A 14,578-nucleotide genomic window follows, 5' to 3' on the forward strand; every position below is an offset into this window, starting at 1 on the left:
CCTAAGGTTTATCCCAGGATCATCCCAGGTTCATTCCTGCCTGAGCGCTGGATGCCCTGTGTGGCACTTAGATGAACAGGTTTGACCCCAGGACAATCCTGGGATAAACCTACGGCCTGATTCTCTGTAAGAGCGTACTTTAGGCAAGAACATATTCAGAAGATTTCTAGAATTAAAAGAGAAGGATAGTGTGGATCCTTGGTATTCAATTTGGAGAAAGCAGCAGGAGTGAGTTAAAGGTGTTTTAAATATAGATTCATTATAACTATTCTTTCTTTCTTTTTAATATAACCTTTACTTTGTGTGTTTCCAAGAAAGGCATTTTTTCCTATTCATATCCTCCCAGCCAACTTAAGAAACTGTTCTGCCAGAACATATTTCAGGTGAGAATGTGTACCAGAAGAGGCTCATATTTGTATTTAAAGCCAGCTGCTCAATCTAATGGAAGAGACAACTATAGGTTTAAAAAAGAAGCTCGAAATTATAATGGAGGCCATATGGGCTGTGGACTGTGCATTTTGGCACATAAATTGAATGACATAAAAACATTTGCACATTGCTAACAACAGCCAAATACTGGACTTACGCAACCAACAACCCTCCAGATATTTTGGATTTCCACTCCCATCACCCCAAGGAAGCATGGACAATGGTCCAGAATGCTGGGAGTTGTAATCCAAAACATCTGAAGGGAATCAAGTTGTAGAAGGCTGGTCTAGCCCAGTGTTAAATCCTCCAGATTATTTGGACAACTCCCATCAGCCCCAGGAGGGCCAACGACCATGGATTATGGGAGATGTAGTCCAAAATATCTGGTGGGCACTGGGTTACATTGGGTCTACACAATGGCCCTTAGAAAAACATGACCAAAAGAAATTAGATGAAAATATAAAATAGCAACAGAGAGTTAGAATTACAGGTTTACAAATGGGAGCCTGGAAGAAGTAGAGAGTGGTTGGAGGGAGAGCAACGGAACAAAAGTCATTTGCCTCTACTTCCCCAAAACACACAAATTCACACTGCTACTTTCTGCTCTAATGCACATTTCATCCTCTTGCACATTTCACTCACCTGCCTTTCCCTCTTACTTCATTGGCCTTCTTTTCCCTGCTAAGTCACCTACCTCCTCCCATCTGCCTACCTTCCGCCCTTCAATTTGCTCCTCTGCCCACCTTTCTCCTTCCTAAATCTCACCCCATCTATTTTTCTTCCTTCCTCTTCCCATCCCCTGCTCATCTATATTTCTTCACCTTCCTATTTCTCTTCTCTCCAATTCACCTGGCAGATATTCCACCCCACTCCCCCCCACACACACTTAGGGCTCATCTACACCAAGCAGGATATTGCACTATGAAAGCGGTATGAAAATGGTATATAAAAGGCAGGAGACACACTACTGCTTTATAGCGGTACTGAAGTGCACTGACAACTGTTGGAGCCCGTGACACATCTACACCGAGCAGGATATAACACTATGAAAGTGGTATGAAAGCAGAATATGGTGTGTGTCAGTGGGCTCCAACAGTTGTCAGTGCACATCAACTGCTATAAAGCAGTAGTGTGGCTCCTGCCTTTTATATAACATGTTCATACCACTTTCATAATGGAATATCCTGCTTGGTGTAGATGAGCCATTTCTCTCTTTATAGAACTGAGTGAAGGAGCGGCCTGGCTATTGAAGGACGCCAGCCAAGACGGCAGCTGAAGCCTCCTAGAGTCCTCCTGACCGGTGGCTCCTGGGAGCCAATTAGCAGAAAATCCATGATGTGGCAGGGCTAGTGCATATTCACAGTGCCCTGCTGCTGGAGATATTCCCCTGAGCTATGTGGGAAATGCTCATGGGCTACCCTGTTCTGCAGTGGTCTGAGGAGTCCAGAGAATGATACCCCGCCCCCATCCTTTCATGCCAAGACTGGGGATTTACCATCGGTTTCCTAAGCTGCAGTGCAGAACCAGGCCCAAGCCCAGTTTTGTGCCTTCGGTGTCTGCAAACACAGAAAGTTTTTTTTAGGGTGCAATGCTAAGCCTGTTTAGATAGAAAAATGTTCTGCAACTCCCAGCATTCCTTAGCCAGCATAGCCTTTTTTCTGGCTGGGGAATGCTGGGAGTTGTAGGACTTCCCCCCACCCCCCGTCTAAACAAGCATAAGGTTATGCCCTAAAGAAATGAAGATTTCTTTAGGGCTGATACTGCATGGCAGAAAACAAGGTATGTTTTAGTACATCCTGAAAAGACTGGCCATAAGGAATGAGAAAGCAGTCCGGTAAAAATAAATAAATAAAAATACCAGTACTTTCACAAAACTCAGAAAGAAGCCCATTTCTGCAGCAAAAGAAAGAAAAGGTTTGTGGCAACCTGGGGAAAGGTGAAGGATCTCCAACCTGATTCAACCATAGAGTTTTTGCGCAGTGCCCACATGACTAACACCGCCCAAAGGTTGCCAAGCATCATGAGACATATTGGCCGTAGCTAGACTTAAGGTTTATCCCAAGATTGTCCTGGGGTCAAACCTGTTCATCTAAGTGCCACACAGGGCATCCAGTGCTCAGGCAGGGACGAACTCGGGATGATCCTGGGATAAACCTTAGGTTTAGCCACAGCCATTGACTACTATTGGTTCTGACTACTAAGCTACGTATAATCCCGAAGGGCATGAGAGAGAGAGAGAGATGCTGAAAGAAATGGAACTGGAAGAACCGAAGGATGAAGTATTAGTACAAAGCCCTGGGAGGTGAAAGGAAGAGGCATGGATACTCTTCCTTTAAACGGATACTCTTGTTTTTATACTGTTGTTTTTATGTTTCTGATGGTTTTTAAATTTTCTATACTTTTTAATGTCTACTGTTTTAACTTTTGTGAACCGCCCAGAGAGCTTCGGCTGTTGGGCGGTATATAAATGTAATAAATAAATACATAAATAATAGGAAGGACCAACACATTTTAATGGGGAAGGGATAGTTGCACTGGTAGTGCAAGCTAAGCTCTAGCTTTCAGGATCATGGTGTAATGGAGGGGTGGGCAACACACAGCCTGTGGAGCACATCCAGCTCTAGCGTGCCCCCTGCCACACCTACTGCCCTCTGTCATGAGGGTTTTTTTAAAAAAGAAAACTTTTTAGGTAATAAAATGGTACTTTTGTAAACCTCCCTGAGAGCTCCGGCTATGGGGCAACATATAAATGTAATAAATAAATATATATATAAATAAAAATAGTTTATAGCAGCCATAGTACACTAAAAGGGTCATATTTATCTTGCAAACAAACAACATTTAACCCTTTTAGGGCCACAAATGTTGGTGGCAAACTGGCAATTTTAATTTGATTTAATTTGTTTTCTTCCCGGGTGTGGCCCACAAGAGGGTGGTGGAGAAAATGGCCCTCAGAGCTCTTGCTGTTGTATATTCCTAACAGCTCGATATCATGGGCACGATGACCTATAACTAACTGAAACTGAGAAAAATAGCTTTGGAAATCAGCTTGCTGATCTTCTAAACTAGATTAGAAAGGGGTGTGGGGGCAACAGCAGGCACTTTGTTTATAACAAAAGGGGCCTAAACATGGGTGGAACCTTAAGCATCCTCTGTACATGTTAAAAACACTTCTGGTTCATTTACAGGCAGCAATGGAAAAATCAAACAACCCCAAACTGTTAATTCTGAAAGGGCAAATTCCTTCCTCTTCTCCATTCTTTCCGCATACAGTTGTTTCCCCCCCACCCCACCCCACTGGATTGTCTTATATAACTCACAGCCTTTGACAGCATTTTTTTATTGCATCAACATCAGCTGTAAAGTCAATAGCACAAATTAAAAACTGAATTCTAAATTTACAATAGCACTAGCTTCTGCACGGGCCGGCTCAGCAACCTCTGCATTCATTTCAAACCGGAGCCAAGAGTGACTCATTCGTCTGCACCACTTAATTTCACCTTCCTCATGACACCGTTTATTTCATAAAATGTGGTGACATGCACAGGCGGCCTTTTTGTAGATTGGACACGGTACACACAAGGAGTAGTGTCAGACCTTGCTTACACTGCTTTCTGCTCAGTTATGACAAGAGTTAGGATTTGTCCATGCAGGACATCGTTATTCAAGATTAATTAATATGGAATACTGGTGTGTGATGCTGCCTTTGTGGCACAAAACTTTAAATGACTGAGGGTGAAGAAGGAAGATGTGGCAGAAAAAGCAGAGAGGCCACAGCTGGTGGAGATTAATAGGGCATTCATGGTATCCATTCACAGAATCATAGAATAGCAGAGTTGGAAGGGGCCAATCAGGCCATCGAGTCCAACCCCCTGCTCATTGCAGGAATCCACCCTAAAGCATACCTGACAGATGGTTGTCCAGCTGCCTCTTGAATGCCTCTAGTGTGGGAGAGCCCACAACCTTCCTAGGCAATTGGTTCCAGTGCTGTACAGCTGTAAGAGTCAGGAAGTTTTTCCTGATGTCCAGTCGGAATCTGGCTTCCTTTAACTTGAGCCCATTATTCCGTGTGCTGCACTCTGGGAGGATCGAGAAGAGATCCTGGCCCTCCTCTGTGTGACAACCTTTCAAGTATTTAAAGAGTGCTATCATGTCTCCCCTCAATCTTCTCTTCTCCAGACTAAACAGCCTTTGACAGCTGTTTTTGTAAACCGCCCAGAGAGCTTCGGCTATGGAGCGGTATATAAATGCAATAAATAAATAAATAAGCCCAGTTCTTTCCATCTCTCCTCTTAGGGCTTTGTTTCCAGACCCCTGATCATTCTCGTTGCCCTCCTCTGAACATGTTCCAGCTTGTCTGCATCCTTCTTGAAGTGTGGTGCCCAGAACTGGACGCAATGCTCAAGATGAGGCCTAACCAGTGCTGAATAGAGGGGGAATGTATGAACGGACTACTTCGTTTTCCTATTTTGTTGCTGTGCATCAGTTGATGCTCAGGGGAAGGCAGTGTGAGCATTCTTAGTTGACTTGAGATATTCCATAGAATTCGCACTAGAATTATTATTCCAAAAGTAGTATTAGCATTATTCCAAAAACAAAAATACCACTTTGTGCCATTCTTGTCAGGATCAGAAAATGATGAAGGGGCAGGGGGGGAGTGCATCCCAAATGAATACATACATATAAGACATATAAGAGGGCTTGAAAATGCTGGAACCGGTCCTACTTTCTAGCCTTTATTGATGCTTATCATTAAGCATGGAAAACAGTGTTTTTGAAGATTAACAGCACAATCCTATGAAGAAAATCCCCATGAGATCAATGGGGCTTAATCCCAAGAACTTGTGCAAGGGGCTGTGCTGTAAGGGAGTGATCTCTCCTGGTGTGAGCACAGCTATGTCTATCAGGAGGTTTGCCGTGGGGCTCAATAGAGCAGCAGACAGACAAGGTAAAAGTTTCTGCCTATTTAGGGGACTCCTCGGACAGACATGGGGAAAATATTAATTTATACATTGCATATTTCTTTTTCTTTCTTCTTTTAAAGGAACACACACACTCATCTTCAAAATGCCTCTACAAGGACTGGTTAGCTCATTGCTCTGTAGGAATTATGGAATGTTTGAGGTCAGTTAAATGTCAATTGAAAATTTAAAACAAGAAACAAAAAAGGGGATTGGCCTGCTTGAGCCTCTAACAGCTGATAGTACCTTGGACAGAGGGATGGAATTAGGGTCAGTGTTGCATGCCCCCTCCCCTACCACCTCTCCCAAACACAGTGAAGGGAAGAGGTAAAAATAACCCCCTCCCCTGTGGTGTACCACTCAGGTTCAGGGCCAAGTGAGCAGCTTCCTAGCAATGATCCCCAGAAGTCAGTAGTCTTGTGCTATTGTAAGTGGGATTTCCCAATAATTTATATCCTCTCACATTATTCCCTGTGGGGGACCAGCCTGTTACTATTCTACACATGATGAGGATGCTCTCCTGTTAGTTGAATCCTAGTGTCAGGAGATACAACAACGTGCCTTGAAAATGAACGAGAGCTCTTTCCTCTGATATAGAGTGTCCTGTAGACCATCTGTATGTTTCCGACATACTTACGGAAGACACTTTCCCCACAGGCAGGCAACACATTGTTCCTAGCTATCAGATAGCCATATTAAAAATGGATGTTCAAGGTCACCCAGGCAGACCAACCATCCACCCCGCTTGTTACCAAGGTACTTGAAAGAACATACGTACTTGAACAATATCCATCAACACACCAGCAGTTACCAGGCCTAAACCTGCCAGCACGTACGGCCCAAGGACTTGTGATGCAATGGTGAAGGATGTTTCTGGAAGGAATCCGCTGGCTGATCTGACGAACTTACAGGTGAAACCTCTGAGTTTCTTCCCCTGGAAGCACAGCTTCAGTTTCAACTGGGTGACCACCATGATTGAATGCCATTAACCCATACTCAAAAAGCCAGAGGGCAAGAGGAAATCCAAGAATTAAGGTGTCTCTCACCACTTTTAGTTGTCCATTCCAGAGTTTAGGTTGCTTTTAAGTTACAGTTGCGTCACCACGTTTGATGTCTTTCTCTTCTACCGCAAAAGAGCAGCAAGGTTAATTTCCAAAATGCATCCGGCTTAGCTGAGCTCAACTTTCAGTAAGCGTCAAGGCAGCTCCTTCTTCACATTATTCTCCAGAACGGAAATAGAATCCAGAGGAAGGGATCTGATGGCTAAGATGTTTGTGAATAAATACATACAGAACCACTTCTTCAGCTATTACCACCTGGCTGGAAACCAGAAAGATCTGCCTGAGCTATGGCATTGAGGCGTATCAGCAGGAAGAGTGACAGGCTGTGCAGGAATCCCTCTGAACACTTCAGCCACAGATGTCCTTTCTCCTCAAGTTACAAATACGATGGTTTAAAATATGAGACTGCACCGCTGAATCAGCCACAACTGCTTCAAGCTCGCCATGCGTGACGCTGAACTACTCTGGCCGTCCCAAGACAAGGCGGGCAGAGGGCAGGTTAACCCTTCAGTTTTCTTTTGTTTTGCCTCTTGTTTCCTCAAGATGAAGAAAGGTCGCCAGGAACATGAGCCCAATCTACCGAAGCCACGGATATGATAGAAGAGTTTAACAGGAAAAGCCAGGAAGATATATTGGCTGGAAGGGCATTTTTAGCTTCTCATTCTTTTTCTTCTCTCTGTTTCTCCAGCCCTGTTGAGGGTGTATAAGTTCAGGAAATATGTGGTCTCTCTGTCTCTGAATGACTGACTTTCAGAAGAAGAAAAAAAAATCCAGTCAAAGCCAATGAGCTTCAAAGGCTAACCCCTTATCTGCTGTCATCACTTTCAACTACTATGCAGAGTCTTGTGATAAGAGTCTCTCCACAAGTTTTATTTAAGGTAGTTCTATAGTCAGCAGAAAAGTTTCCAGTGGCTTCTCTGTGCCTTTTTACTTTCAGTCCCAAAGGTCTGCATAGCATTAAAAAAAAGAAGAAAAGGGCAACACTGATGGTAGCTGAACAATCCGCGGAGGGAGGGCATTTGGCATGCACAGCCACTAAAATGGCCAGCGGAACTCTGATCAGCCTGAGTCCTCGATAGAATCCAAAGAAAACATTCTGGCCCAGATGGTTCAAACTTAACTCAGCTGTGTGGGAGTTTAAATGTGGGATTTTTCTGCCTGATACATTTTCTTATCACTCTGATCAAATATTTAAGAGCAAAATTTCTCTGCATATTCTTTATGATGGGTGTGGATGCTGGTGAAATAAAAAGGGGCTGTCATTAAGCTGGATGGCAAATCTTTTGTGGTGTAGTTTGCCCTTTCAAGGCCAGGAAGCCGCCTCGAGAGCCTATATTTGGATTAAAAGGATATCAAGATGACTAACAACATCTAAATGTTTAAATAATAAAAATAAATCAATAGGGCCCCAAATTGAAGATGGCGGCCGCCAACTTTCCCTTTTTTTCATTGACACAGATTTACACATAGAATGTACTAGCATTTGGATGACTGGAAGTTTCTGGTAAATTAACTCTTTATCTGTCTGGGTTTTGTTTGTTTGTTTTGTTATCTGCCCTCCTTTCAAAGAGTTTAGAGCGGAATACACCAGGCTTCCCAAACCAGGTGCACCTCAGATGTTTTAGACTATTATTTATTAGAGAAAAGGAAGTACTTCTTCACACAGCACATTGTTAAACTATGGAATTCAGTAGCACAAGATGTGGTGATGGCCACCAATTTGGATGGCTTTAAAAGGGGGCTGGATAAATTCCTGTAGGAGAAGGCTATCAATGGCCACTAGTCCTGATGGCTAAGTGCAACCTCCAGTATCAGAGGGAATAAGCCTGTATACACTAGTTGCTGGGAGGGTGCTGTTGCACCTGTGTCCTGCTTGTGGGTCCCTGGTTCATAGCTGGTGGGCCACTGTGTGAACAGAGTGCTGGACTAGATGGACCCTTGGTCTGATCCAGCATGGCTCTTATGTTCTTACCATATCATTTATTACATTAAATTTCTATATTGCCCCATAGACTATAACTCCCATGATCCCTGACCATTGACCATACTGCCAGGGCTGTTGGGAGTTGTAGTTCAAAATATCTAGAGGGCATCAGGTTTGGGGAAGGTCCTATCCCACCCATACATGATCCCATCCTTTTATTCTCTCAACTTTGTGAGTAGGTTAGTCAGAGAGACTGTGATTAGCCCAGGCCACCCAGAGCGCTTCAAAACTGAGAAGTGATTTGAACCCACTCTAAGTACAATACTCTAAACATTACACCACGTTAATCCCCATTGCACCAATCCACATGGTTGATGGTAATCTGGTTACTAAAAATGGACCATAAAGACTGATTAATATGGTCTTTCTAATGCAGGCTGTGTGTTCAAATGGCAACTTTCTGTGACCCTGTTCAGAAGACATGCTAAGCCACCGTAGTTAAGCATTTTAAGCTAAACTAAACATTATGGCTTAGCGTGTTGTGTGAACCATGACAGCATGTCATGTGAACCATTTCTAACCATGGTTCAAAAACGCTCACTAACCATTTTCTGTAGAAGGGTTAGAGGCCTAACCATGGCTTAGCAGGTTATATGAACAAGCCCTGTGATAGCATCTGATTTGAAATTAATAACAACGTATTCTTTTTTAGCTCGTTTCTTCCCCACAGTGAAGAGTCTTAGAAAAGTTGTAAGAGTGCTGGGCTTAAATTTATAACACCTGCATCAGCTGAGAGAGAAACTCAGTGGGCAGGCTTCAGATTACCTTGCTGCACAGGAACAGGAAGTACAACCTCTCCAGACTTCCTGTTTCTATGAACAATATCACATTAAAAGGAACAAACCAACCATGCTCATCTCTCTCATTTCCTTCCACACCTGATGGAATGGAGGGGTATGGGAGGTCCCCCTTCACATACTTAAAACCCAAACACATACACAACCCAGCACCCCTTAATCCTCTGGCGGATGGATAGGGCCACAGCGCGCTTCCCTTCAAATCTACAGTCTGAGGGCAGCTGGCAGTTGGAGCTGAGTGTTCTTTCTGGCAGGGAGGGAGGAAACAAGAGCTCTGGAGCTGCTCCTTCTCTGGACCATGGATGGGGCCATGCGTGTCGTCCCCTTGCTATGATGTTCTTCCTGGGAAGCAGTGGGTGCAACTTGCCAATTGCTCATAGTTCTCTGGCCAGTGGATGGGGCCAAAGTGTGCTTTCCTTCAGATGTTTAATTTCTGTGAACTGCCCAGAGAGCTTCAGCTGTTGGGCGGTATAAAAATGTAATAAATAAATAAATAAATCTATATTAAGGGGAGACGTGTGACCGAAACATCTCCAAAACGGCAGGGTTATGACTCCAGATCTCAAACCTACCTGTCACTCATTAACCCAGACCCTCATTCTGAATCTGGTCTCCCTGCCAGTTGACAGAACAGTGCCTCCTTGAGTGCTTGATCAATTCTTAGGAAGAGGAGACCAGGCTCTGAGATGGCCTTCAGTTTGATCTCTGCTATTTCCCTCTCTCAAGAGATTCCATGGCACAGGCGGCTGTTAAAACTAGTTGCCATGAAGGAATGTAGAAGCAAGTATGGCCTTTCTTCAGGTTCAACAGCCTGGGGTGACTGAGTTTATCGCTCTCTGCCTCTCTCCGTAATTAAGTCAACACAATAAAATGTGTGCTGCCGATTAATCAACATCCAGAAAGTGGCAGTTAACTCAGGAGCCCTAAGTCATTTTTAAAAATTATTATTATTAACCAGTTAAGGTGTCACCAGTAAATAGGCAGACATCTGCCAATATGGACATAAAAAACATATTTATCTGTAAATATTCCAGAGCAGGAAGTTTCTTTTCATTATGGCATCCACATAGAAAGCCACAGCATTACGTACAACAGAAGAGGTACACAGGATAAATAAATACTGCTATCAAAAACAAAATAAAAACCCAAATCAACCATAATCATGAAATTAGTGCTTCCACATCAGCAAATTACATATATTTTCAGTCTCTATATAACAACCTATACCAATACAAAATCTAAATTGTACTCTCCAAAGAAATTATGGAACTTCATTCATAGGAATTATTGCCGCTTGTCATTTCTGTCATAAATTTTAGTGCTCCAAAACACTTTATAGCAATCGTCCCCCTCTGCAGTGGGCAATTAATAATCCATTTTACAAATCGAGAACCACCAGAGAGAGAAAGAGAGAGCGAGAGCATAAATTGTCTGGACTCTTCCCCCCCCCCCCGCCACAGGGCAAACTGCCATCTTGGCCCTGTGGGGAAGAAGAAGGACTGAGGGGACAGGAGCAGGCAGAAGTAACATCAGGGCCTGCTCCTGCTGGACTCTTCCCCCCCCCAACACGGCAAACTGCCATCTTGGCCCTGTGGGGAAGAAGAAGGACCGAGGGGACAGGAGCAGGCAGAAGTAACATCAGGGCCTGATCCTGCTGGACTCTTCCCCCCCCCCCACAGGGCAAACTGCCATCTTGGCCCTGTGAGGAAGAAGAAGGACCGAGGGGACAGGAGCAGGCAGAAGTAACATCGGCGCCTGCTCCTGCTGGACTCTTCCCCCCCCCACCACAGGGCAAACTGCCATCTTGGCCCTGTGGGGAAGAAGAAGGACTGAGGGGACAGGAGCAGGCAGAAGTAACATCAGGGCCTGATCCTGCTGGACTCTTCCCCCCCCCCACAGGGCAAACTGCCATCTTGGCCCTGTGGGGAAGAAGAAGGACCGAGGGGACAGGAGCAGGCAGAAGTAACATCAGGGCCTGATCCTGCTGGACTCTTCCCCCCCCCCCCCCCACAGGGCAAACTGCCATCTTGGCCCTGTGAGGAAGAAGAAGGACCGAGGGGACAGGAGCAGGCAGAAGTAACATCGGCGCCTGCTCCTGCTGGACTCTTCCCCCCCCCCCCACAGGGCAAACTGCCATCTTGGCCCTGTGGGGAAGAAGAAGGACCGAGGGGACAGGAGCAGGCAGAAGTAACATCGGGGCCTGCTCCTGCTGGACTCTTCCCCCCCCCCCCACAGGGCAAACTGCCATCTTGGCCCTGTGAGGAAGAAGAAGGACCGAGGGGACAGGAGCAGGCAGAAGTAACATCGGCGCCTGCTCCTGCTGGACTCTTCCCCCCCCCCCCCCGCCACAGGGCAAACTGCCATCTTGGCCCTGTGGGGAAGAAGAAGGACTGAGGGGACAGGAGCAGGCAGAAGTAACATCAGGGCCTGATCCTGCTGGACTCTTCCCCCCCCCCCACAGGGCAAACTGCCATCTTGGCCCTGTGGGGAAGAAGAAGGACCGAGGGGACAGGAGCAGGCAGAAGTAACATCAGGGCCTGATCCTGCTGGACTCTTCCCCCCCCCCCCACAGGGCAAACTGCCATCTTGGCCCTGTGGGGAAGAAGAAGGACCGAGGGGACAGGAGCAGGCAGAAGTAACATCGGCGCCTGCTCCTGCTGGACTCTTCCCCCCCCCCACCACAGGGCAAACTGCCATCTTGGCCCTGTGGGGAAGAAGAAGGACCGAGGGGACAGGAGCAGGCAGAAGTAACATCGGGGCCTGCTCCTGCTGGACTCTTCCCCCCCCCCCCCACAGGGCAAACTGCCATCTTGGCCCTGTGGGGAAGAAGAAGGACCGAGGGGACAGGAGCAGGCAGAAGTAACATCGGGGCTTGCTCCTGCTGGACTCTTCCCCCCCCCCCCACAGGGCAAACTGCCATCTTGGCCCTGTGGGGAAGAAGAAGGACCGAGGGACAGGAGCAGGCAGAAGTAACATCGGGGCCTGCTCCTGCTGGACTCTTCCCCCCCCCCCCCCACAGGGCAAACTGCCATCTTGGCCCTGCGGGGAAGAAGAAGGACCGAGGGGACAGGAGCAGGCAGAAGTAACATCGGGGCCTGCTCCTGCTGGACTCTTCCCCCCCCCCCCCACAGGGCAAACTGCCATCTTGGCCCTGTGGGGAAGAAGAAGGACCGAGGGGACAGAAGCAGGCAGAAGTAACATCGGGGCCTGCTCCTGCTGGACTCTCTCTCTCTTTCTCTCTCCTCCCTCCCTCCCTGACTCCTTTTCCTTGTGTGTCATGTCTTTATTAGATTGTAAGCCTGAGGGCAGGGACTGTCTTTTTTGCTAAGTGTAAGCCGCTCCGAGAGCCTTTTTTGGCTGAGGAGCGGGGTATAAGTATGATAAATAAATAAATAAATAAATAAATAAATACACCAAGACAGTCAGGCTGGCCATTAATGGCTCTAGAGCCGTGTGTCAGACTTAGGACTAATACAGAATTTCTATTAGCCAAAGAAGGGGGTTTAAAGCACACGGGTTGGGATGGAAGTATTGAATCCATTCCCAATCTGTGCTTCTGCCTAGCCAGGGGTCTAAAATTTTGGGTTAATCTTGCTGGCCAAGCCAAAAATGGGGATTCCTCCAGGACCGGTCCTACCATTAGGTAGAGTGAATCCATCCCCTCAGGCAGCAGATGCTGGGGGGCAGTGGGGACACCCTCCCAGCTGTTCCCCTCCATTGGAGGACAGAGCTGGAGGACGCAACTTGACCTGGGCCCTCTCAGCTAGCCTGCTACCCCTACTGTGTTGGAGGACACTATCCCATTGGCAGTGTTGAAGTAAGATTCAACTTACCAGTGTGGTGTAGTGGTTAGAGCATTGGATGGGGACTCAGGAAACCCAGGTTCTAGTCCCTCCTCAGGGATGAAGCTCACTGGGTGACTTTGGGCTAGTCACTCGCTAACTCTCAGCCTAATCTACCTCACAGGGTTTTATGCCTTGGAAGAAAGGCAGGATATACATGTAACAAATAAGTAAGTAACTGCCATAAATAAATAAATAAGTGACTTATGTATATGGAATGGGGATGGGGTGCCATCTTGTCCTTCATGCCAGGCAGCAAAATGGCTTGGGCCGGCCCTGGATTCCTCCCCCTCCAAGGAACCCCCTTGCAGGAAAGGCAGTTGATAAGCATGTTAGCTTGAGGTACCTGATCACCTCCACCCAACAGCAGCCAAGCCAACTCCCAACCCCCCACATACACACACACACCCCGTCCTCTTTTGCCTGGGAAAGTCAGCTTGGTTGCTGCTGGGTCACCACCAGCCAGCAGCAGCCAAAGAACCCCCAACATGCCCCTAAACAAGCTTCTCATGTGGGAAAAGGCCAGCTGCAAGCACACTGAGTTAGGCACTCGGAGGTAGTGAATGGTGAGCTCCCTGGGAGCTTGTCTCATGCGCTCACTAAGCACTTTCCGGCTGAGCCAGCCCAGGGAGCACTCGATATTGCGCGCATTTGACACCTCCGGAAAACGCACAATTCACATGACATGGCATTAGCGTGTTGGGGGAATTGCGCACTTTCCGAAGGCCTCAGATGCACGCTTTCCCCCCTTGCTTCCCCCCCCCCGCCTGAAAGGGCCCCTAAACACTTGCATTAAGTGACCCTTTTGGCCCCAATGGGCAAGGGAATGGGGAGAGGTGGGGGAAAGTGCACAGATTCCCCCGGGCTCTGTAATGGTGTGGCTGGTGGGATCTGTGCACTTTCCGGAGGCCCAGAAACTATGCTTTCCCGCCCCCCGCCCCCACATCCATTGGGGCCTGAAAGGGCCTCTTCACAAAGGAATAATGGGACAAAAATCTGCTGGGTGTATTCACCGGGGCCTGAGAAGGTCAAGCGTGGAGCGTCCAGCGAGCTCGCAGGCCCTGGTGAATTTTCAACCCACCCCTACTTGGTGACAAGGTGTGCCAGGCAACTCACTTCTGAGCAGCCAAGGATGTCCACATCCCACCCACATCCTTCCTCCCTGAACAGCTGGTGGCAGTATCTCTCACCTAGGAGACGTAACGATAAGCATTAACTCGGCAGGGTGTGTGTATGTGTTGTGAGGGAATGGGTTGGTAGCCATGAACTCTCACGTGAAGGGACGCCTTCTGTTGGTGAACGCCTCCAGACACTTCGTGCCACAAATGGGTATTGCCTTTTACTTGCAGGATCACAGCCACTGCCCACAGCTGCTTCCTCAAGGAAGGGCATTTCCTCAGTGTCTACACTCTTTCCATCCACACAGGAAGGAGGCTGAGGTAAAGGTATTGGGAGTGTCCCTAGGTGTTGTAGGGATTTCCCCCCCGCTGACTTTCAGCTCCCC

The 14,578-nt window shown here is 47.1% G+C and overlaps 1 protein-coding gene across 3 annotated transcripts in view; it reads right to left on the reverse strand.

Moving 5' to 3' along the window:
- Positions 1–14,578, reverse strand: part of SLC41A3 (solute carrier family 41 member 3) — a 50,965-nt gene that overhangs the window by 22,634 nt on the left and 13,753 nt on the right. Inside the window, exon 1 of one of the 3 annotated variants that reach the window (XM_063121383.1) lies at positions 6,169–6,374. The exons of the other annotated variants lie outside the window; for them this stretch is intronic. Coding sequence (XP_062977453.1) covers positions 6,169–6,363 — 195 coding nt within the window. The 5' untranslated portion in view covers positions 6,364–6,374. Of the gene's footprint in view, positions 1–6,168; positions 6,375–14,578 lie in introns of those variants that run through there. 3 annotated transcript variants of the gene reach the window in all.

The sequence above is a fragment of the Elgaria multicarinata genome, chromosome 3, assembly GCF_023053635.1.
Source record: "Elgaria multicarinata webbii isolate HBS135686 ecotype San Diego chromosome 3, rElgMul1.1.pri, whole genome shotgun sequence".
Lineage (NCBI taxonomy): Eukaryota > Metazoa > Chordata > Lepidosauria > Squamata > Anguidae > Elgaria > Elgaria multicarinata.